The sequence below is a fragment of the Accipiter gentilis genome, chromosome W (genome assembly GCF_929443795.1).
Source record: "Accipiter gentilis chromosome W, bAccGen1.1, whole genome shotgun sequence".
NCBI lineage: Eukaryota > Metazoa > Chordata > Aves > Accipitriformes > Accipitridae > Astur > Astur gentilis.
Genome location: NC_064918.1, coordinates 39,528,927 through 39,552,258, shown reverse-complemented (window position 1 = coordinate 39,552,258; position 23,332 = coordinate 39,528,927). Strand labels below are relative to the sequence as shown.

General features: G+C 49.3%; 1 protein-coding gene across 1 annotated transcript; it reads left to right on the top strand.

The window, feature by feature from the left end:
- Nucleotides 1-5,022: 5,022 nt before the first annotated feature.
- LOC126035232 (GPI ethanolamine phosphate transferase 3-like) lies at nt 5,023-17,718 on the top strand. Its single transcript, XM_049793469.1, is given in 7 exon segments — nt 5,023-5,100; nt 5,702-5,792; nt 6,243-6,366; nt 7,409-7,568; nt 8,040-8,129; nt 8,131-8,214; nt 15,126-17,718. Coding segments are annotated over 7 exon segments (1,020 nt in total). The 3' UTR covers nt 15,519-17,718.
- Nucleotides 17,719-23,332: the final 5,614 nt, after the last annotated feature.

Genomic DNA, 23,332 nt, shown 5'->3' with positions numbered 1-23,332 from the left:
GCTGCTGCCTTTGCAGCCATGTGCGGTCCATCAGGTTTGGGGAATTGCTACGGCTGTGGTAAACCAGGGCATTTAAAAAAGAACTGCCTGTCTATGAATACGGGAGCCAGGCACCAAGCCCCTGGGGTTTGCCCTAAATGCCAAAAAGGGCGTCATTATGCTAATCAATGTTGGTCTAAGTATGATTTTCAGGGTCAACTGATACAGGGAAACCGGTCATGGAGCGCAGGGCAGCGATGCGCGCAGACACAAATACCACAGCCGACGTCTCAACCCCCACGGAGGGAAGCAGCAGTGCCTCAAGTCTTCGTCCAGCAACAGCTGGGAGTGCCAGATTGGACCTGGCAACTGCCCACACAGTAACGTTACTTGACTGTTCAGTTCACTTGCTGTCAACAAATATTTTGGGACCCTTGCCCCCCAAAACACAAGCGCTGTTGTTAGGGAGATCATCTACCACATTGTCGGGGCTTTTTGTGTTACCAGGGGTTGTTGATTCTGATAGTACTGATGAAATTAAAATTATGGCATGGACCCCATTTCCTCCCTGCATGATACCTAAAGGTAGTCGTGTAGCGCAATTAATATTAATTCCTGCGGGGATGAACTTCCCCATTCCTAGTCAATCTCCTCAAAGGCGGGGAGGGTTTGGGTCTACAGGGGACCCAGAAATTCTATGGGCGCAATCTATTTCTCAGAACCGACCTGTATGTCAATGTACCCTTATCCGCGGAGGGCAACAAGTAGTACTAAATGGAATTATTGATACTGGAGCCGATGTCACGGTAATATCTCTGGCTAAGTGGCCTCCACAATGGCCTCTGGCTAATGCTTCCCAAGCATTGGCTGGAATTGGAGGAACTGGTAACAGCTGCCAAAGTGTGGAATTAATCCAAATCCAAGGTCCAGAGGGGCATATAGCCTCTGTTAAACCTTTTGTGTTACCCGTCCCTATGATTCTGTGGGGGCGTGATGTGCTGTCCCAGTGGGGAATGTCCATTCGGACACATTTTTAGAAGGGGTCATTGAAGCGCACGACACCCTTAAATTGACATGGAAGACCAATACCCCTATTTGGGTAGATCAATGGCCCCTACCACTGGAAAAGCTTCATGCCCTCCAAAAATTAGTTATGGAACAGTTAACAAAAGGGCATATTGTGCCTTCTACCAGTCCTTGGAACTCGCCTATCTTTGTTATTAAAAAACAAACCGGCAAGTGGCGCTTGCTCCATGACCTCAGAAAAATTAATGACAGTATGGAAGACATAGGAGCCCTCCAACCAGGACTCCTGTCCCCCACTATGATTCCTCAAAATTGGTATTTGACTGTTATCGACCTTAAAGATTGCTTTTTTAATATCCTACTACACTCTGAGGATGCTCCTAAATTTGCCTTTTCAGTTCCAAGCGTCAACATGCAAGCCCCGTTGCAAAGATACCAGTGGGTTGTGCTGCCACAAGGAATGAAGAATAGCCCTACAATTTGTCAGTGGTATGTAGCTAAGGTACTTAGTCCGGTTAGGATTGTGATGCCTAGTGTCTTGTTATATCATTATATGGATGACATCTTGGTGGCTGCACAACATCATGAGGTCATGGAGGAAGCTGTAGCCCTTGTCATGGCTGCCGTCAGCTCGGCAGGCCTCTGTATTGCGCTGGAAAAAATTCAAATTACTGGCATCCCTCATTCCCCTACGGGTCAATCTCTAATTGAATGTTCTCACCAGTCTTTGAAGCACTTACTACAACAACAGAAAGGGGGAGTAGGGATTGCCACCCCTGAGGAACAATTACAAAAAGCTTTGTATGTTTTTAACTTCTTGAATTGTTCTTTGCTAGATAATAATCCTCCAATAGTTCGACATTTTAACGCGAATACTTCATTTGAGACACGAGTTAAAGCCCCAGTGTTGGTTCGCAACCCAGAAACAGGTAAAATAATGGGACCATATCCCCTTGTCACGTGGGGAAGAGGTTATGCTTGTGTCTCCACAGAGAAAGGCCCCAGGTGGATTCCAGCAAAGAACGTGCGTCCTTTCCGTGAATCCCTGCCTCGAGTGCCCGACGAGCCCGGCAGGGACTCTGCTCAACCCCCAGATCGCCCTCCTGAACAACAACTCCCTGACCTTCTTGAGGCTATGGAGGACACCTACGGAACTTCATAGACTGAGGATCATTAGTATTGTTTATGCTTTAGCCGTCTTTATTCTCTTATTGCTTTTTTTACCCTGCTTGTTACAATGTTTGCAACGACTGATAGAGCGCTCCATGAAAAAGATTCTTTTTGTGCAACAGGAAGGGGGAGATGTGGGGAGAGACTTGAAGGAATCAGACAGGACAGCAGGTACTGCTCCGTTGTTAGAAAGGGATGTGCTGGAACTTGTAGGCTATTGTGGTGGGTTGACCCTGGCTGGATGCCAGGTGCCCACCAAAGCCACTCTATCACTCCCCCTCCTCAGCTGGATGGGGGAGAGAAAAATATAACGAAAGGCTCGTGGGTCAAGATAAGGGCAGTTTAATAAAATGATAGCAAAGGTTGCGCGTGAAAGCAAAGAAAAAACAAATGATGTTACTCTCTACTTCCCATCAGCAGGCGATGTCTGGCCACTTCCTGGGAAGCAGGGCTCCAGTACGCATAGTGCTTGCTCCGGAAGACAAAAATGCCCCCCCAGCGGCACAGGGGGACAGGGATGGGGTTTATGGTCATCACACGTTATTTTCTGCCGCTTCACCTCCTCAGGACGAGGGCTGATCACACTCTTCCCCTGCTCCAGCGTGGGGTCCCACCCACGGGAGACAGTCCTCCACGAACTCCTCCAACGTGGGCCATTCCCACGGGCTGCAGTTCTTCACGAACTGCTCCAGCATGGGTCCATTCCACGGTGTGCAGTCCTTCAGGAGCACACTGCTCCAGCGCGGGTCCCCCATGGGGTCACAAGTCCTGCCAGAAAACCTGCTCCGTGGGCTCCTCTCTCCACAGATCCGCAGGTCCTGCCAGGAGCCTGCTCCAGCGCGGGGTTCCCACGGGGTCACAGCCTCCTTCGGGAACCCACCTGCTCCGGCGTGGGGTCCTCCACGGGCTACAGGTGGATATCTGCTCCACCGTGGACCTCCCTGGACTGCAGGGGGACAGCCTGCCTCACCAGGGTCTTCACCACGGGCTGCAGGGGAATCTTTGCTCTGGCACCTGGAGCATCTCCTCCCCCTCCTTCTTCACTGACCTTGGTGTCCGCAGGCTTGTTTCTCTTACATGTTCTCACTCCTCACTCCGGTGGCAGTTTCTCCCCGTCCCAACTTTTTTTCCTTCCTAAAAATGTTATCACAGAGGCGTTACCACTATCACTGATTGGCTCGGACTTGGCCGGCGGCGGGTCCGTCTTAGAGCTGGCTGGTATGGGCTCACTCTCTCTCGAACACAGGGGAAGCTTCCAGCAGCTTCTTACAGAAGCCACCCCTGTAACACACACACCCCCCCCCCCCCTACCAAAACCTTGCCAAACAAAACCAATACAGCTATAAACCTTTGGGAGGCCTGATAAGAGAAATAGAGAGGCGCCCATGTGGTGGAGAATTACTGACCCGTGAGTCATGCTCGATAAAGGGCTAGAACTTAGAGTCTTTTGCAAAAATAGCTTAGTTGCTAACTGTCCAATTGCTAAAGTTTAAGTAGCTACCAATTAGTGCGTGCTGATAAGAACTTTGAAGCATAATAACCAATCAGTTTAAAAAACAGGTCTTCTAATTTTCTATATAAACAAGTGTTATATGCAATAAAATGACTTTCTGCTTGCATCAAGCTGTGTCCTGTCTCTCAATTGCGGCAAGAGAGCAGCTGGGCAGCACTGGGAAGTAGGAGGGGGATTGGGGTGCAGCATGGTGGGGGGTACAAGGGGGAGTTGTGCACAGGGCAGTTACCAGGGTATGGGGTGGTAATGGGTAAAGTCAAGTCACAGGGTAGTGGCTGAGGGGGTCTGGGGAGTATCAGGGGACAGGTGGGCATGAGGGGTGTTGGGGTGCAGGGCAGTGGCCAGGGATGGGTACTGGCGGGGGGGTCGGGAGGGTGGGGGGTGGTACTTGGCCCAGGTAGAGCCTTAGGGGCCTGAGCTTACCTGTCCTTCCCCCTAGGATGCAGCGGAGGCCAGTGCTGCTCTTCCTAGCCTGGGTCTGCTTTCTCTTTTTTTGCTGGTATCAGGCTCTTCATGAGTGGCTTCCTGCTCACCTGGATTGAGCTTGCCAACAGCAGTTCCTGCTCAAACTCACTCACGCGCCACTGTGGGAGAGGCAGAGCCTCCCACTGGGCTCCTGTTGGGTGCCCCAGTGCTTTTCCAAGTCTGTGCTTGTTGTCATCAATGCTCTCCATTTTGAGTTTGCCTGGTTTAACCCAACCAAGGTCAGCCCACTGCCCTATGAGAACAAGCTGAGTTTCCTGCACCACCTGGCAATCTCCCAGCCCCACCATGCCTGCCTCTACTGCTTCCAAGCCGATCCCCCCACTGCTACCATGCAGTGCATCACATTTTTGCCTTCTCTTTTCTGCATATGAAAACCCACCAGTGTTGTGTTTAAAGTCAGAGTCCAGGACTCATGGCTTCCACTCAGCCCCTGTTTGTCAGCAGCCATCTACTGCCTTGTGTTTTACAGTGGGGTTGTGGGGCCTTTGGCGAGTATTTGTCTGCTCTCCGCTGCACCTTCCTAAGTGCTGCGGTAGTATGAATGGGTACCAGTCTGCTTTTTGGCCTGTTCAACCAGATCTTTCTGCTGGGGTGATGTGTCAGAGGTCAACAATAACTAATGAGGTTGTGCTGGTGGATTCAGTGGGAGGGGCACTTGTAGGCTTAGAAACAGGGCTGGTCACTCCCTGTATTCAAACTCATTTATAACCAGATGGTGATTTTAATTTTAGGTCGCTTTTGAGTGTGGGTTAGAGAGGAGCCAGTGCTCCAGACCATGACCTGGAAATGCCCAGACTTTTTTGCGCTAGTGTGGGCAACAGCATGACTTGGGTGGGCTCCCTGTTCTCATGAATTCCTTTTTTGCTGCCTCGGGAAGGAGAGTGGTTTTCATGGGTGATGACACTTGGGAAGGACTCTTCCCGAATGTACTGGTTTTGGCTGGGATAGAGTTAAATTTCTTCATAGTAGCTAGTATGGGGCTATGTTTTGGATTTGTGCTGCAAACAGTGTTGGCAATTCAGGGATGTTTTTGTTACTGCTGAGCAGTGCTTACACAGTCAAGGCTTTTTCTGCTCCTCGCACTGTCCCACCAGCAAGTAGGCTGGGGGTGCACAAGAAGTTGGGAGGGGACACAGCTGGGACAGCTGACCCCAACTGACCAAAGGGATATTCCAGACCATATGACATCATGCTCAGCAATAAAACTAGGGGGGAGATTGGCAGGAGGGCACTGCTCAGGGACTGGCTGGGCATTGGTTGGTTGGTGGTGAGCAATTGTTTTCATTTGCATCACTTGTCTTTCTTGGGTTTTACTTCTCTCTCTCTGTTATTTTCCTTTTCATTACAATTTTTAATTATTATTATAATTATATTTTATTTCAATTATTAAACTGTTTTTATCTCAACCCACGAGTTTTTTCACTTTTACCCTTCCGATTCTCTTCCCCCATCCTGCTGGGGGGGGGGAGTGAGCAAGCGGCTGTGTGGTGCTTAGTTGCCAGCTGGGGTTAAACCTCAACACTGAAGAAGTTTTTCTGCTCGTATTTCTTCACTTCTTTTAACGTGAAGGATCTTCACACTGTGTACAATGGGATCCTGCAACATCTCTATGCAACTGGTAAGCAGCTTTTTCCCCAGGGCCTGGATAACCCTTTATGTGATGCAGAGGTCCTACTGCAAGTTTGGGGTAGGGCTGAAGAGTTTTTTCTGTTATGGAGTGGCGCTGGGCAGTCACACACTGCTGCCTGGGGATTACAGTGCTCTAGCTGGATTTCCACAGATAAGCCAGCTTTCAGGGCCTGTAAACTGCTTCTGTAAATACCTTTCCTTAATTTGGGAGAGAGTGCAGCTTGATGGAACAAGGCTACAGGTTAGACTTCTACATCTGTCCTAGAAATACACTGCCAGGATGGAGCAGGAGCAGCAACTCTTTCTTCACACTTAACTTTAACTGTGTGGCTGCCTGGACAGATGGTAGGAGGGAAAGAAATGGCAGTTTCCAGAGGCAACCAGAAACCTGTGCCTGAATCCCAGGTTAGTGTGTGACAAGGCTGCTCTTGTTCTGCAGTGGACAGTGGTGAATGGGACATGGTGATTGCTCACTACCTGAGCATGGACCACTGTGGGCACAAATATGGACCTCATCATCCTGAAATGGCTAAGAAGCTCACCCAGATGAATGAGATGCTCAGGTGATTAGTGCGGGGGGGGGGGGGGGGGGGGGGCAGCTGGCCTCTTCCTTCAGCCAGGCTGGTGGGGTGTTCCCAAGGCATTTACAGATGCAGAGGGCAACAGGGAACACTTACTGTTCCTGTTACCATGGAGAATGGCTTTGGCCAGCAGCAACTGAAACCCCAGCTATGGGGCAGTCTCAGTTGTGTAGATATGTTCATGGGGGAATGGTAGAGAACAGGGTTTGGTTTCAGAGGTAAGGCTGTCTTCAGGTCTTGGAGCCTTGGTTCTCAACCAAACTGTCAGGTGATGGTGCAGCTAGAGTACAGCTGAGCCTCACTCTCTCAGTCTCTAAAATGGAGATTGTCACACTGAGGTTTGTCTAATGTTTGAGAAGCACTTGGAGGACCCTGGCTAGGGAATGCTGCATTTACTGTGCTGCAGATCCATGAGTTGTGCCTTTGTGTCAGAGGGCAGAATGGGATTCAGAAATCCTGATCACACAGCTGTGCCTCAGCTCCAAATGCTGTGGCTTTTGACTCTTAGGACTGCTTTAATTTTTGCTGCTGGAAGGCGTGAGTAACTTGCCCTGCTGCATCTGAGAGTGCAGTATACATTGTGTCATACTTAATGCATCCTTCAGGGACAAATCCCCTCTTTTTTCCTTAAAAGTAGGAGATTGCTCACACAACATGATGCAATAGACGAATCCTAAATAGAAGCAGCCTGAAATTTGTTCCTGTTGGGAACCTTCCTTCTGAATTGCATTTTGTCGAGATCCCTGAAGGCCTTGAGGAACCAGCTACTGTTCACAGGGGACCTAGGCAAGATTAGTCCACTCTGTCTCAGGGCTCTGAATTTTCAGTTCAGTTTTGAAGCATCCATTGCCCTGGTACCTGGCTCAGTTGTTATAGCTCTGTATCAGCACTTAGTTTTGCTCAGATCCTTTTGTGGGCCTCACCTCTGTGGTGCAGGCAGGCTTGGTAGGGACATGTCCTTTCCCACCTGTGCTACCTAGGCTCCTGCCCAGGTAAGGGTTGACCTTCCTTATCCTGGTGACAGGTCCTTGGTGGATCACCTGGGGAATGACACCCTTCTTCTGGTGGCTGGGGATCATGGCATGACAGAGACCAGAGACCATGGCAGCAACAGTGAGAAGGAAATGAATGCAGCGCTGTTTGTGTACAGCAAAACACCCCTATTTGGCACTGGCCCTCCTGAGGTGAGAAGAAGCTGATCCTTAGCTGCCACTGTCTGAAGTGGTATCCAGGATGAAAACTGCATCCTGGGGTTACAGAGAGTAACTGTTGTTTAGATTGAGAGGGCCTGGGAGTCTTGTCACCTTTCCCAAGAGAACAGTGGAAAGGCTGACACAGGATGCAGGTGACTGAAGTGTTAGGGACCCATGTTCAGGCCCCTCCAGCTGTGAGGGGTGTTTGAGTGAGGCTAGGTGAGCTGTTAGACAGCCAGGGCCAGACCTAAGGACCTGCAGCTCCCAGCAGGCATGCGCCCCTCCACAGGGCACTCAGGGAGGGCTGAGCTGTGCTTCTGCCTTCCCCTGTGTTTTTTCCCCTTCTGGCTTTCCCAGATTCTCCTCTGAACAGGGATGCCTCCCCCACTGTCCTCTAGCCCGAGTGAAAAGCCACACTGTTGTGTTCTTTCTGAATTTCCAGTTCCTCCCCTGTCTCTCCAGGAGCCTGAGGCCATTCCCCAGGTGAACTTGGTGCCCACTGTGGCCCCGCTGCTGGTTGTGCCCACCCCCTACAGTAACATTGTGGAGGTGATTGGCTGAGCTTTTCTCTGGGGATGGCGACACTGTGTCTGCAGCCTTGCAGCAGCTCTCCATCTATCACATCAACACCAAGCAGGTATGGCCTACGGTAGGCCTCCCCATTGAACTAGAGAGGAGAAGGAATGGCTTTTTAAGCAAATACCTCTTCTGTTTGGTGGAGGTGGAGTGGTGACATGGTGTTATCTTTGTGGGGAGCTTATTTTGAAGTTACCTCCTTGCAGTGTTTGCTCCAGTAAAAGGCAGTATCATTTTCTCAAAAGAGAAATTGGAGATACCTGCTTAGTACTTGGTGGTGAGTGCTGTGGTGTGGAAAACACTGGCCTGGAAGGTGGCATTTGCTTCAGGGTGAGAATTGGTCATAGATGGTCAGAGGTGGATTTGGTTATTGGGAAGGCTGTTTCCTCAAGGCTGAAGATGACTAGGAGCAAGTTTTCTTAATGGAGATTCAAGAATACAAATGGGTGTTTTGATGCTGCTTCAGTTTTGGAGAAGCAGTATTAGCTAAAAAGCTATTCTAGATCAGTGACAGAAGGAAAACAGTAACAAAGGACTAAATAAAAGAAACACCATGTAACAGGTGACAGTAAAGTGGGATAGAGAAGGAACAGTTTACACCAAGCACAATGAAATACAGAACCCCAACAGCTGAATGACAAAATTTGAATGACTATACCAGGAATAAAAGAAGCCCAAGCAATGGAGCAGGCCATGTGCCAGGGCAAGCCAGAGCCTCTATTGAGGACACGAGGGCCGTAAATTGTGGCTCTTGGCATGTGTTTTGGATTTGTGTGATGGGGTTTTTTGGTAGTGGGGGAGGGGCCGCAGGGGAGGCTCCTGTGAGAAGCTGCTAGAAGCTTCCCAAGCTCCAAGTCGGACCTGCCTCTGGCCAAGGCCAACCCAATCAGTGACGGTGGTAGCACCTCTGGGATAACTTATTTAAGAAGGGGAACCTGCAGTGAGTGAGGAGATTGGAATGTGAGAGAAACACCTATGCAGTTACATAGGTCAGTGAAGAAGGAGGGGGAGAATGTGCGCCAGAGGAGGTGATGCCCCTGCAGCCTGTGGTGAGATGGCAGGCTGTCCCCCTGCAGCCCATGGAGGTGAACGGTGGAGTAGATGCTCACCTGCAGCCTAGTGGGATGAGGAGAAAATATAAAGAAAAGCTCCTGGGTCGAGACAAGGACAGGGAGGGATCACTCACCACTTATGGTCACAGGCAAAAGACAGGCTCAACTTGGGGAAAAAACAAAATCAATTTAATTTACTACCAATCAAATCAAAACAAGGATATTAGGAAGTAAAACCAAATCTTAAAACACCTTCCCCCACCCCTCCCTCCTTCCTGGCTCAACTCCACTCCCGGTTTTCTCTACCTCCTCCCCCCGGCGGCGTAGGGAGACTGGAAATGGGGGTTGGGGTCAGTTCATCACACATTGTCTCTGCTGCTCCTTCCTCCTCAAGGAGGAGGACTCTTCACTCTTCCCCTGCTCCAGCGTGGTGTCCCTCCCATGGGAGACAGTCCTTCACATACTTCTTCAACATAAGTCCTTCCCACAGGCTGCAGTCCTTCACGAACTTCCCTGGCATGGGTCCCTTCCACGGGCCAATCTTCAGTCACAGACTGCTCCAGCACGGGCTTTCCCATGGAGTCACAGCCATCTTCGGGGGCATCCGACTGCTCCGGCATGGAGTCCTCCACAGGCTGCAGGTGGGCATCTACTCCACTGTTCACCTCCATGGGCTGCAGGGGGACAGCCTGCCGCCTCACCATGGGCTGCAGGGGCATCACCTCCTCTGGCGCACCTCCTCCCCCTCCTTCTTCACTGACCTATGTAACTGCATAAGTGTTTCTCTCACATTCCAATCTCCTCCCCCGCTGTAGTTTCCCCTTCTTAAATATGTTGTCCCAGAGGTGCTACCACCGTCACTGATTGGGTCGGCCTTGGCCAGAGGCGGGTTCGACCCGAAAGCTGAGGAAGCTTCTAGCAGCTTCTCACAGGAGCCATCCCTGCAGCTCCTCCCCTGCTACCAAAACCTCACCACACAAACCCCAAACACCTTTTTAGACATGGGTGCAATGTTCCCCTTTTTCTAGTCACTGGGGACTTCACCTGACTGCCATGACTTTTCAAATATCATGGAGAGTGGCTTGGCAACTACATCAGCCAATTCCCTCAGGACTCTGGGATGCATCTTGTCAGGTCCCATAGACTTATGTATGTTCAGGTTCCTCAGGTGGTCTTAAACCTGATCTTCTCTTACAGTGGGAGGTCCATCCACTCAAGAGGTGTGGGAAGAGAGGTTGCCAGTGAAGACTGAGGCAAAAAAGTTGTTGAGTACCTCGGCCTTCTCCTCGTCCGTTGTTGCCAGTTTGCCAGTTGGGGGAGTACGCTTTCTTTGACCTTCCTTTTCTGGCTGACATACCTGTAGAAGCCCTTATTATTCTTTGTGTCCCTTGCCAAGTTCAGCTCCAGCTGCGCCTTGGCCTTCCTGACCCCATTCCTACACAACCAGGCAGCATCCTTATAGTCTTCCCAGGATACCTGTCCCTGCTTCCACTGCCTGTGCATTTCCTTCTTGCCCTTTAGTTTGACCAGCAAGTCTTGACTCATGCATGCTGGTGTCTTGCCTTCCTTTCCTGATTTCTTACACCTGGGGATTGAGAACTCTTGCGCTCTATGGAAAGCATCCTTAAAGATCTGCCAGCTCTGTTCTGCTCCCTTGTCCCTGAGGGCAGTTTCCCAGGGGGTTCTATTGACTAACTCCTTGAACAGCTGGAAGTTTGCTTTCCTAAAATTCAGGGTCCTGACTTTACCTCTTCGCCTGACCCATATCCCTCAGGACTGCGAACTCCACCAGTGCATGATCACTGCAGCCCAGGCTGCCTCCAATCTTGACGTCACTAATTAGCTCACTTGCGTTAGTGACCATCAGGTCCAGTATCGCATCCCCTCTGGTAGGGCTGTCTATTATCTGGCTTAAGAAGTTATCCTCAATGCACTCCAGGAGTCCCCTGGGTTGCCTAGAGCTTGCTGTGCTACTTTTCCAGCAGATATTGGGGTGGTTGAAGTCTCCCAGCAGGATGAGAGCCTGTGAGCGCAATGTCTCCTGCAGCTGGAGTAAGAAGGTGTCCTGGTTTCAGCTGGGATAGTTAATGTTCTTTCTAGTAGCTGGTATAGTGCTATGTTTTGGATTTAGTATGAGAAGAATGTTGATAACACACTGATGTTTTCAGTTGTTGCTAAGTAGTGTTTAGACTAAGTTAAGGATTTTTCAGCTTCTAATGCCCACCCAGCAAGAAGGCTGGAGGGGCACAAGAAGTTGGGATGAGACAGAGCCAGGGCAGCTGACCCAAAATGGTCAACAGGGTATTCCACTGGGGGGAGTGGGGCTGGGGGGATTGCCGCTCGGGGACTAACTGGGCAGCAGTCGGCAAGTGGTGAGCAATTGCATTGTGCATCACTTGTATGTTCGAATCCTTTTATTATTATTATTATTATTGTAATGTTATTATTATTATTATTTTCTTCCTTTCTGTTCTATTAAACTGTTCTTATCTCAACCCATGAGTTTTACTTTTTTTTGATTCTGTCTCCCATCCCACTGGGTGGGGGAGGAGTGAGTGAGCGGCTGCATGGTGCTTAGTTGCTGTCTGGGGTTAAACCACGACAGAAGGCTTCATCAGTAGGCTCCCCCTGATTGGGCAGCCTGTAGTAAACACCAACCACAACATTCCCTTTGTTGCCTCAGTCTCTAATTCTTACCCATAAGCTTTCAACCTGCTCATGGCTATTCTTCAGAGACAGCTCTTCACAATCTATCCATTTCTTGATGTAGATGACAACCCCTCCGCCTCTCTTTCCTCGCCTGTCCCTTCTGAACAGCCTGTAGCCATCGATAGCTGCATTCCAGTCATGGGATTCATCCCACCAGGTTTCAGTAATGGCAACTAGGTCACAGCTTTCCAGCAGCACGGTGGCTTCCAACTCCTCCTGTTTGTTGCCCATGCTGTGTGCATTGGTGTAGAGGTACTTCAGCTGGGCTGTTGGCTGTGTCACCTTCTTAGAGGAACACACCTTAATTCCTTTGAGGTATTTCACTGGTGTTTCCCTGTTGGCTCCTATTACCTCAGGAGCCCCTGGCTCATCTCCGTAAGACTTCAAGTGTGCTCCAGTGTACCCAGCACATCTCAGAGCAACAGGCTGAGGGCCTTTGTTAGCACCCCATCCCTCTAACCTTGATGTGTTGTCCCACAGCTTGTCACGGGCAAGCCTGATATTATTCCCCACCCCCTTCAAGTCTAGTTTAAAGCTCTGTCAATCAGCCCTGCTAGCTCATGAGCAAAGACCCTCTTCCCCCTTTGAGAAAGGTGAATCCTATCCAATGCCAGTAGGCCTGGTGCCGTGTAGAACATCCCATTATTGAAAAACCCAAAATTCTGGAGGTGACACCAGCCACGGAGCCATATATCAATAGACTTGGTCCATCTGTTTCTTCCAATGTCGCTGCCTGCAACTGGAAGGATAGAGGAAAAATTATCTGTGCTCCAGATTCCCTTACCAACCGTCCCAAGGCCCTGAAGTCTCTTTTGATTGCCCTTGGACTACGCGTTGCAGCTTCATCACCACCCACATGGAAGAACAATAATGGGTAATAGTCTGAGGGCCATACCAGGCTAGGAAGTTTCCTAGTGATGTCCTGTTTCATTAAAGGGTAAAGAAGTTTGGCAGAAAATAAACCCCCTTGTGTTCCAGCTTATCCTCAGATGTCAGAGGGCTGGGGGTGGCTAGGTTTAATTTCTGAGTAATGTCCAATTCAACGATATAAGTCCAGTCACGTTCAATATGCTGAACTATCACGATGACGGATGCACTTAATAGCATACTGCACTCTTGGCTTAGCCACGTTCAATGCACGAGGATTACCAGACTTAGGGAGTTTGGTTGTGTTAACGAACTATCACAACTAGATTAATAAGCAGTGCAGTTTATTAAAGCAACAGTACAGGTTCTTTTGGATTGCCAGTGATAAATACACTGTCTGCAAAGCATGTGCAAATAATAATACAGTCGATTACAAGCACATTAAATTATGAAAGTAAAGAGCTCTAAAGAATTCTAAGTTTCCTGGGAAAGCACCTGGTATAACAGAGGGTTCGAATCTTACCCAATAGGCATCCCTAGGGGGGGAAGAGAGGTTCAGCCCATCGACTGATCCCAGAAGTCAGTGATGTCTTCCCGACTTGTCTATGATGGTATCTTCCCTAATAGTCCCCCTCTCTTTGGGCCTTTTTATCCTATTTTTCCTATTTAGGTGGGGCTTGAGTGACTCTAGTCATACATACCTTTACTTTGATTGGTATAAAGTTCTCTCGCTTTGCTTTTAAAGGTATATACTAGAAAAAATTCAGAGCGCATGCTCAGTGGGGGGGTGGTGGTTGCACCTTGGGGGCGGGTAACTTTTGGGATGGAGGTGTGTTTTGGTATTATAATGAGATTATAATGAGCAAAGTTCACCCAAAGAACATGATTTAGCATGTCACTACTCCAGAACTGGGCACTTCTGATATAAATCAGAAGTAAGACAATAGCGTTGACATAACCCCCATTATTTCATCTCCTTGCTTCAGTGGATTCAACACAGGGACCTTCCATTCTTGTTCCAGTAGTTCCAGTTCCCCATCCCTGCAGTGATATCACAGAGCCTGGCCGCGGTGTCTCCACTCCGCTCCACCCTCCGTGTTGTTTCTCAGTCAGCATACCAAGCTCCCCTGGTGTTGCTAACATCTAAGGTTGCAGGTTATGTTGCTTAGGGAATTATTATGGAACAGATTCCTTGCATATCCACCCTGGAGGTTTACCTTCCATTAAGAGGGGGACATATCAATAAGTCACCTCCAGCAATCATTCCACATGTCCTTAACCCAGGCCCCAGGGAGGCAGCAGACTTCCTTAAGAGGAGGGTCTGTCCAGCATATTGGATTGTCTGTTCCCCTCATATGATTGCTGATGGGAAGGCAGAAGTGTTCAGCTTCTCTGCTGTGTATTTATAGAGAAGCAGAGTGCTTTGTCATTTAAAGATGATAATGTACTTTACTGTCCATTAGTCACTGAGGATATTTATTAGGAATTAGTGTTATCCAGTCCTGCCTGTTTAAATATATGCACTCAGTTGTCTGAGGAAGTTTCTGGCTTGATCATATTGGTTTTGAAGAAGCTTTAGCATACTAGGGAGGTCGTGCAGCCCTGGGAGAGAGCTGGTGCATATGTTTGCCATTCGTGGGCAGGGGCAGGCTGATTCTGCCTGCACTCTGAGGCGACTGGAAGCCCCATGAAGGTATCAGTGTGTTTCAGGGCTTGAGCAGATCTACGCTCTGCCCTGGTAATGCCCTCATAAGATTTTTTACAACTTTGAGATCATAGCTGCCTCTGCTCCTGTCCTCTTGAAGTAAGATGCAGAATGAACCCTCCTTAGCCTATGGTACAGTGGGTTAATGTGCCTGTATTTAAGAAGAGGAAACAGTTTGATTTGATCCACTATAAGCTTTTAATTTGATGTCTGTCCTCAGACAAACAATGTAAAAGTTGACATTGGGGTCAGATTAATAGCTAGTAATGACTTGAACTTCTGGGGGACATTTGCTTTATTGTTACCAAAGACTCTGCACAAAAGCTTAGTGATGCACAACATTAACAGAGGTGCACCTGCAGGTGAAGAACTGGGTGACAGAGGAGTCAGTGTGGCTGTTGGGATGGATATGTCACTTGAGAAGGATGTCACTTTGGCAGAAGGATTATGTTTCCTGCCAGTCACATCCTGTATTTGGGTGATCAGCCCCAGGTGATGCAGCTGGGGATGGGTCTGTCCTGGCAGGGGTTGGCAGATTGGGGTTTCCATTCAGAAGGGGCTGAGTGAGGAAGATGGCAGTGAATCCCATTCCCAGTGCTCCCAGTGCTGCTGTCTGACCCTGTGTCCCCTCTCCTGTAGGTGGACCGCTTCGAGCACTCCTACTTGCTGGTGGCTCATGACCCGCCAGCAGAGCAGCTCCAGCACCTGCAAGAGCTCTTCTCCAGTGCCATGGAGGAGCACACTCAGCTCTTGGCTCAGGTGCAAGGGGCGACACTGGTGCCTCTGGAGCTGGAGTTCAGCCTGGGAAGCTTCATCGGTCACTTCTAGCTCTACCTGCAGGAGGCACAGGCTGTGTGCACCCAGCCCTGGGCCCACTTTCATCCCCTGCATATGGTGGGGGGCTGCACCCTCATTGCCACTTCCTGCTTGATCTGCTACATGGCCTCAGACATGGCCGCAGCCTCTCAGTGTCAGGAAAATCAGTCTGCTGGGACTGAGGGTGTCCCGATCCAATGTTGGGGAAGGTTTTGATATGATCCCAAGAGCGAGATTAAGACACAAATGAGGTCAAATGCCGTATAGTCAAAATAGCCTTTATTATCAAAAGTATCAAAAGTGGAAAATGGTGGCGATAGGATAGAATGGAAGAAAAGGTAGAAATCAAGCAAGCAGTCGGGATAGGATTGCTAGGATAGTCACCACCACAGATCCAGCGGCGTCCCGTTGGTCCTCAATCTTCAATTCTTTGATGGTGAAGAAAGCCGCCCACAGCTTGTCTCTATGGGTTTTTATAGGGCATATTTCAATGATGTCATGCGCTGCAGGTTTTGTTTATCACACAACCTTCGTGTGATCAACACCAGATCAGCTCCAGCCCATTTCCTCCCCTGGATGTCTCAATGGCCTGGTAATCGTCCTTATGGACAGAGGAGTGTCCTGCTTAAACAGGCTATCTTAGAGACAAAGGGCTCGAGATAAGCAGTTCACAGTTCCTTAAGATGATGGCCCAGACCCTCACACCTAACAATCTTTGAGGCAAATGGTTCAGGATAACAATTCAGTCTCTTACAGAGGGTAGCAGCCTGTCCTTGCAGACACATTGGCCATGATATCCTTACCACATCTATTGTGCTTGCAGGTTCCTATTTGGGTTGCTGGGCTTTGTGATGAGCAGCATGTGCCTCCTGCTGGGGATCTCCCTGGTGATGCGTGTGGACTGTGCCATCAGCACCTTGTTCAGCCAGCTTCAGCTCAGGTAGCATTGGAGATGCAGGGAACCTGACCTGCTCATTGGCTGAGGCTGTGGTTGTCTTCCTGCCTCCCTGGGGCTGGGAGGGATACATGAGCCACCAGCAACAAGCGTCTGCTGACAGCAGTCAGGGATTATCCCCAGCTCCATGCCTCAGCACTGCACAAAAGGACCAGAGCCAGCTGTTCCCTGCTCATTGTGATGGTGTTTCTCAGCAGTTGAGGTTAGAGCTCTTGCTGGGTGTTTGTTGGCAGTGGGAGGAGTCTGCTGCAGGACGCCAAGAAGCAAGAGTCCTGAAGTGTTCCTCTGGAGAAACACTAACCGGGGGTCTTGCTGCTACTTTCCTGACAACTGTCCCCACTGTGGAGCTGGTCGGCTTCAGTGGCTGGCAAGGTGTCACCTTGCCTGTGCAGAGACAGTGACTCAAAGGAAGAGGCCTGCTGAGGAGGGGAGGGGAGGGAGGGAGGAGAGGGAAGGGAAGGTCCTGTGTCCACTTCTCTTTGTGTGCTCAGTTTTCATGCTGGAATCAAAGTGAACATGGTTATTCATGCAGATGGTTCCTGGGGTCTCAGTGGCAGCTGCTCCGCTGTAAAGTCAGTTGGTTGCTCTGTAGTGAGGCCTTTCCTGCCCTACACTCACTCCCATTTTCCTGGTCTTCCTCAGCCCTGAGAAGGGCAGGGGGGAGCAGGCTGGGCTGCCTTGTACAGCCTGAAGCAGGCTTAGCTTGTTGGGGATGGTAGCAGGGAGAACTGTGTCCATGACCAAGAAACTCTCCACTCATGATCTTGACCTGTTGGTGCCCCCGTGGGCTGGCCTGTAGCAGCCAGGGCTCCCAGTCTCTTCCTGAGTGCCTGCTGCCAGATGCTGGCTGTTGATTGGGAATGGTTGAGTTGCAGCATGATGTAGTGACAGAGCATTGACTCATCCCCATATTGGGTCTGGTCAGGAGGAAAGGGGAGTCTGGAGTAGCTGTCCCAATTGCAAGAGTGGCCTTGGTGTGAGCTCTGGTGCCTGGGAACAGCTGCTTGAAAGCCCTGAGTGGGTGACAACTCTTCTGGGAGGTGGCTTAATCCACTGGTGTCTGTGTATGTGCTGGGGGTTATGTAACCTTGAAGGGACCCCAGGCACTGCAGCTGATGGCATCTGTGATCCCATATTTGGTGCTTATCTCCCTCTTGACCTTGGTTTTCTGCATAGGACTTTGTGCTGCATGTGAGTGTGGTAGTTTCAGCCCAGCCGGTAACAAAGTACCACGCAGCCGCTCGCTCACTCCTCCCGCCCCCCTCCGGTGGGATGGGGAGGAGAATCGGAGGAGAGAAAAGGAAAAAAAAACCCCAGAACCTCGAGGGTTGAGATAATGGCAGTTTACTGGGACAACACAAAAAGAGAAGTTACAACAACAACAACGGTACTAATAAAAGAGTATACAAAAAGAGTGATGCACAGTGCAACTGTTCACCACCCGGGACCCGAAGGTCCGCCACTTCCCCCACCGAAAGCCAAGAGATGGGTCCCCCCAGCCTGCTCCCCATTTATATACTGAGCATGATGTCACATAGTATGGAATAGCTCCTTGGCTAGTTCAGGTCAGCTGCCCCGGCTATGCCCCCCCCCCCCCCCCCCCCCGCCACCTCCCAGGTTCCTGTAAAAATTAACTCTATCCCAGCTGAACCCAGGACATTATCCACCCCTTATTCTATACCATCTACATCATGCCCAGATCCTACATTTTCCAATTAACCACTACCACTTTCCTTCTTTTATATATATATATATGTATATGGACACCCCCCCCATCCCTCTAATGTGTCCATCAATTTTATTTAGTCCATGACTTTGGGGGTTCATCTGTTGTAACAGTTCTTCAGGATAGGAGAGATGGTGTGAGGTGTTGAGTTGTTGTATGCTGCCTCTGGAGCTTGCGGCTGGTACAGTTGGTGCAACCCACACCCTTGGTCTGCAGGTCGAAGATGTTGATCTTGAGGAAATTGCTGGGCGCCAGTTCAAGTTCTATCGCTGTTGTACTTGGCTCAGTTTCAAAGTCCATCCTTCAGTCATTTGGATAATTCTTACAGTAATACCCTTGATATGGCATATAGACACTATAGATACATTGGCAGGTTATTTAGCAGTTAAATATCATACAGCCCAATTCACTGGCTATTCTCTCCCAAAATCAAATCTCCCTGAGGTACACATCAAACTTCCCCATCCTTCTGCATCACCCACCAGGTGTACCCAGGTCCTTGAGCAAAAACAATCCCTTGGATGGGTTTGGCTCTGCTTGAGGGAGGACTAACCCAGACTGTCTTTCCTAACATACTTCTCATGCGCACTACAGACACTTTATATCATTCTACAGTATGTAGAAGACTTGGTTGGGCGGGGCCAGCCCAATTGGAAGATCCTCTAGTATTAACTAACCAGGTGGCTTTTGTTAAATGTGTATCCCAATGCTTGAAAGTTCCTCCTCCCATTGCTCTCAATGTAGTTTTCAGCAGTCCATTGTATCGTTCGATTTTTCCAGAGGCCAGTGCGTGATAAGGGATGTGATACACCCACTGAATGCCATGTTCTTTGGCACAGGTGTCTACGAGGTTGTTTTGGAAGTGAGTCCTGTTGTCTGACTCAATTATTTCTGGGGTGCTGTGTTGCCATAAAAATTTCTCTTCAAGGCCCAGGATAGTGTTCTGGGCAGTGGCATGGGACACAGGGTATGTTTCCAGCCATCCAGTGGTTGCTTCCACCATTGTAAGCACATGGCACTTGCCTTGGCGTGTTCGTGGGAGTATGATATAGTCAATCTGCCAGGCCTCCCACTGTTTATATTTCAGCCATCGCCCTCCATACCACAGGGGTTTTTGCCACTTGGCTTGCTTAATTGCAGCACATGTTTCACATTCATGGATAACCTGCACGATAGTGTCCATGGTCAAGTCCACCCCTCGATCTCGAGCCCATCTATATGTAGCATCTCTTCCCTGATGGCCTGAAGTATCATGGGCTCACTGAGCCATAACTAGCTCACCCCTACGTTGCCAGTCCAGGTCCACCTGAGACACTTCAATCTTGGCGGCCTGATCCGCCTGCTGGTTGTTTTGATGTTCTTCAGTGGCTCGACTCTTGGGTACATGAGCATCTACGTGATGTACTTTTACCACTAGCTTCTCTATCCGAACAGCAATATCTTGCCACAGTGCAGCAGCCCAGATGGGTTTACCTCTGTGCTGCCAGTTGCTCTGCTTCCATTGCTGTAACCACCCCCACAGGGCATTTGCCACCATCCATGAGTCAGTATAGAGATACAGTACTGGCCACTTTTCTCTTTCAGCAATGTCTAACGCTAGCTGGATGGCTTTCACCTCTGCAAACTGACTCGATTCGCCTTCTCCTTCGGCAGTTTCTGCGACTTGTCATGTAGGACTCCATGCAGCAGCCTTCCACCTCCGATGTTTTCCCACAATGTGACAGGACCCATCAGTGAACAGGGCATATTGCCTCTCATTTTCTGGCAGTTTATTATACAGCGGGGCCTCTTCAGCCCATGTAAACTCCTCCTCTGGCGACATTCCAAAATCTTTGCCTTCTGGCCAGTCCATGATCAGTTCTAAAATTCCTGGGCGACTGGAGTTTCCTATGCGAGCTTGTTGTGTGGCATCAGTTGCATGATGTGTAGAGGAAACTTTCCCTTTGAACATCCAGCCCAGCACTGGCAGTCGGGGTGCTAAGAGGAGCTGTGTTTCAGTACCAACCACTTCTGAGGCAGCTCGAACTCCTTCATATGCTGCCAATATCTCTTTTTCAGTTGGAGTATAGCGAGCCTCGGATCCTCTGTATCCCGAACTCCAAAACCCCAGGGGTTGGCCTTGGGTCTCCCCAGGTGCTTTCTGCCAAAAGCTCTAGGTAGGGCCATTCACCCCAGCTGCAGTATAGAGCACATTTTTAATATCTTGTCCTGTCCAGACTGGTCCAAGGGCTACTGCATGAACAATCTCCCGCTTAATTTGTTTAAAGGTTTGTCATTGCTCAGGCCCCCATTTAAAATCGTTCTTCTTCCGAGTAACTTGGTAGAGAGGACTTACAATTTGACTGTAATTTGGAATATGCATTCTCCAAAAGCCCACAACACCTAAGAAAGCCTATGTTTCCTTTTTATTAGTCGGTGAGGACATAGCTGCTATTTTGTTGATCACATCCGCAGGGATCTGACGACGTCCATCTTGCCATTTTACTCCTAAGAACTGGATCTCCTGCGCAGGTCCCTTGACTTTACTTCCTTTTATGGCAAAACCGGCCTTCAAAAGGATTTAGATTATTTTCTTCCCTTTGTCAAAAACTTCTTCTGACGTGTTGCCCCATACGATGATGTCATCAATATATTGCAGGTGCTCTGGAGCTTCACCTTTTTCCAGTGCAGCCTGGATCAGTCCATGACAAATAGTGGGGCTGTGTTTCCACCCCTGGGGCAGTCGATTCCAGGTGTACTGGACGCCCCTCCAAGTGAAAGCAAACTGAGGCCTGCACTCTGCTGCCAAAGGAATGGAGAAAAATGCATTAGCAATGTCAATTGTGGCATACCACTTAGCTGCCTTTGATTCCAGTTCATATTGAAGCTCTAACATATCTGGTACAGCAGCGCTCAGCGGTGGCGTGACTTCATTCAGCCCACGATAATCTACTGTTAGTCTCCATTCCCCATTAGATTTCCGCACGGGCCATATGGGACTATTAAAGGGTGAGTGAGTCTTGCTGATCACTCCTTGGCTCTCCAATTGGCAAATCAGCTTATGGATGGGGATCAGGGAGTCTCAGTTGGTGCGATATTGCTGCCAGTGCACCGTCGTGGTAGCAACTGGCACCTGTTGTTCTTCAACCTTCATCAACCCCACAACCGAAGGGTCTTGGGAGAGACCCGGCAGGGTAGACAGCTGTTCAATCTCCTCCGTCTCCAATGCAGCTATACCAAAGGCCCAACGGTACCCTTTTGGGTCCTTGAAATACCCCCTCCTGAGATAATCTATACCAAGGATGCACGGGGCCTCTGGGCCAGTCGCAATGGGGTGTTTATGCCACTCATTCCCTGTTAGACTCATTTCAGCTTCCAATACGGTTAGCTCTTGGGATCCCCCTGTCACACCAGAGATACAGATGGGTTCTGCCCCTTTATAACTTGATGGCATTAGGGTACATTGTGCACCAGTGTCCACTAGACCCTTATATTCCTGTGGGTCTGATGTGCCAGGCCATCGAATCCACACTGTCCAGTAGACTCGCTTGTCCCTCTCCTCCACCTGGCTGGAGGCAGGGCCCCTCTAATCCTGGTTAGAATATCCATTACTCACTTTTTGCAAACGTGAATCAGAAGTCCCTTCAAGGGGATCAGAAATGAGATCAGCCCATCTACTGCGTCTGGGGGACTGCTCACGGGAAACTGGAGCAGCAGTTTTCCAAGAAGAATTCTCTTTTCTGGTTGCTTTTTCTCGCAACTCCTGTACCCGTGCATCCAAGACTGAGGTAGGTTCTCCATCCCACTTCCTCATGTCCTCTCCATGGCCATGCAGGTAAAACCACAGGTTAGCCCGTCGTGTGTACTTTCTCTCTCCTCTCTCTTGGGCAGAGGAACGCTTACTCCCAATAACTGCGATGCGGGCCTGTACAGGTGAGGAGGAGGACATATCCACTTCGAATTGCTGGAACTCTCAGGACAATTCCTCTACAGCCGAGATACAGGCCCATAGAGAGGAAGAGAGACTTCCTTCATACTGCTGGCGTAGGACAGCCATTTTGTCCACCGTTTGTCCATAGCCTTCTTTCCAGGACATTACTGCCAATGAGTTGTCATAGGTTGGTGGTGCACTTTGTAGAAACTTCCGCCACATCAGTTGTCGCAGTAGAGATGGATACGAGAAACATCAGATTATGCAAAATGGCTATTTTATTGTTCTAACAAGCCTTTTTATTACCTTCTTCAAAGTATGTGTTCATATATGATTGGTTTAGTTAGTAACTAGCAGTTCATGATTGGGTAACAGTTTCCCTGCTGAGCTGTCAGGACGGTTCCTCTTATCATTGTCTTGTTTGCACAGCTCTTCTCGGGACTTTCCAGACTCTCAAGGATACACTACAAGCTGCTCAAGGTCACGCTGCTCATGCATCGTCAGGCATTCTGCAGACCCGCTGCATTCCTTGACAATTCCCTTTTTTTGTATTTGTGCTAAAAATATTGCTCTGGCAGCCCTCTGCAGGGCCCTTTGCAGAAGGCTGAGAAGACCGGGTAACATTAGGAGCACAGTTATCACAATCAAGATCACTACCCCCACAGTCTTGAGCAGAGATATCAACCATCCAGACAATCCCCAACCCTCGAACATCTTTGTTAGCCAATCTAACTCATCGCTTTCTGTCAACTTCCTGACTTCCCTCTTTAATTATTGAATGCTACTGTAAATGGATTCTGAGTGATTGGATAGATTCATACAACACATCCCTTCAAACTCATCACAACCATGTCCTTGTGCCAAAAGCAAAAAATCAATTTCAGCTCTATTTTGTAGCGTAGCATGTGTGACACTATCAACGTCTAACAGTAAAGCAGATAATACTACACCAGTCTGTATTCAGGGACCCCAGAATTTGTGATTCCTGGGGTGGCAATGAGGGTGAATGCGTGATCCGTGGAAACCAGGCATTCCCATCCACTGAGTCCATGACCTGCTGCACAGGGGTCTCCATCAATAAGTTCTTAAACTTTGTTGATGTCAGTGGAACCCCCTATTAAACCTGTGAAAAAGGGATTGCTTGGTGTTGCTGTGCTAGGGTATAAGAAATCTTGTCTGGTCACGTCAGCCAGGGTCATCCAGATGTTTTCTTTGGTTTGCGGTGGTATCCATGACTACGTCCATCCAAGGACTGTGAGGAAGATGGACCATCTGTACATTCTTGTGCCATCTTGCTCCGCAAACTCAGCCCAGCAATCGGTAGCTGCCAGCTTTCCGTGGGCGTCCCCACAGAGGCAATGATGGCCTTGCCGTACACCAGCCCGATGCTCTTTGGAAAATCCCGGTATTTATACATTTGCAGAGGAATGGATTTCAGC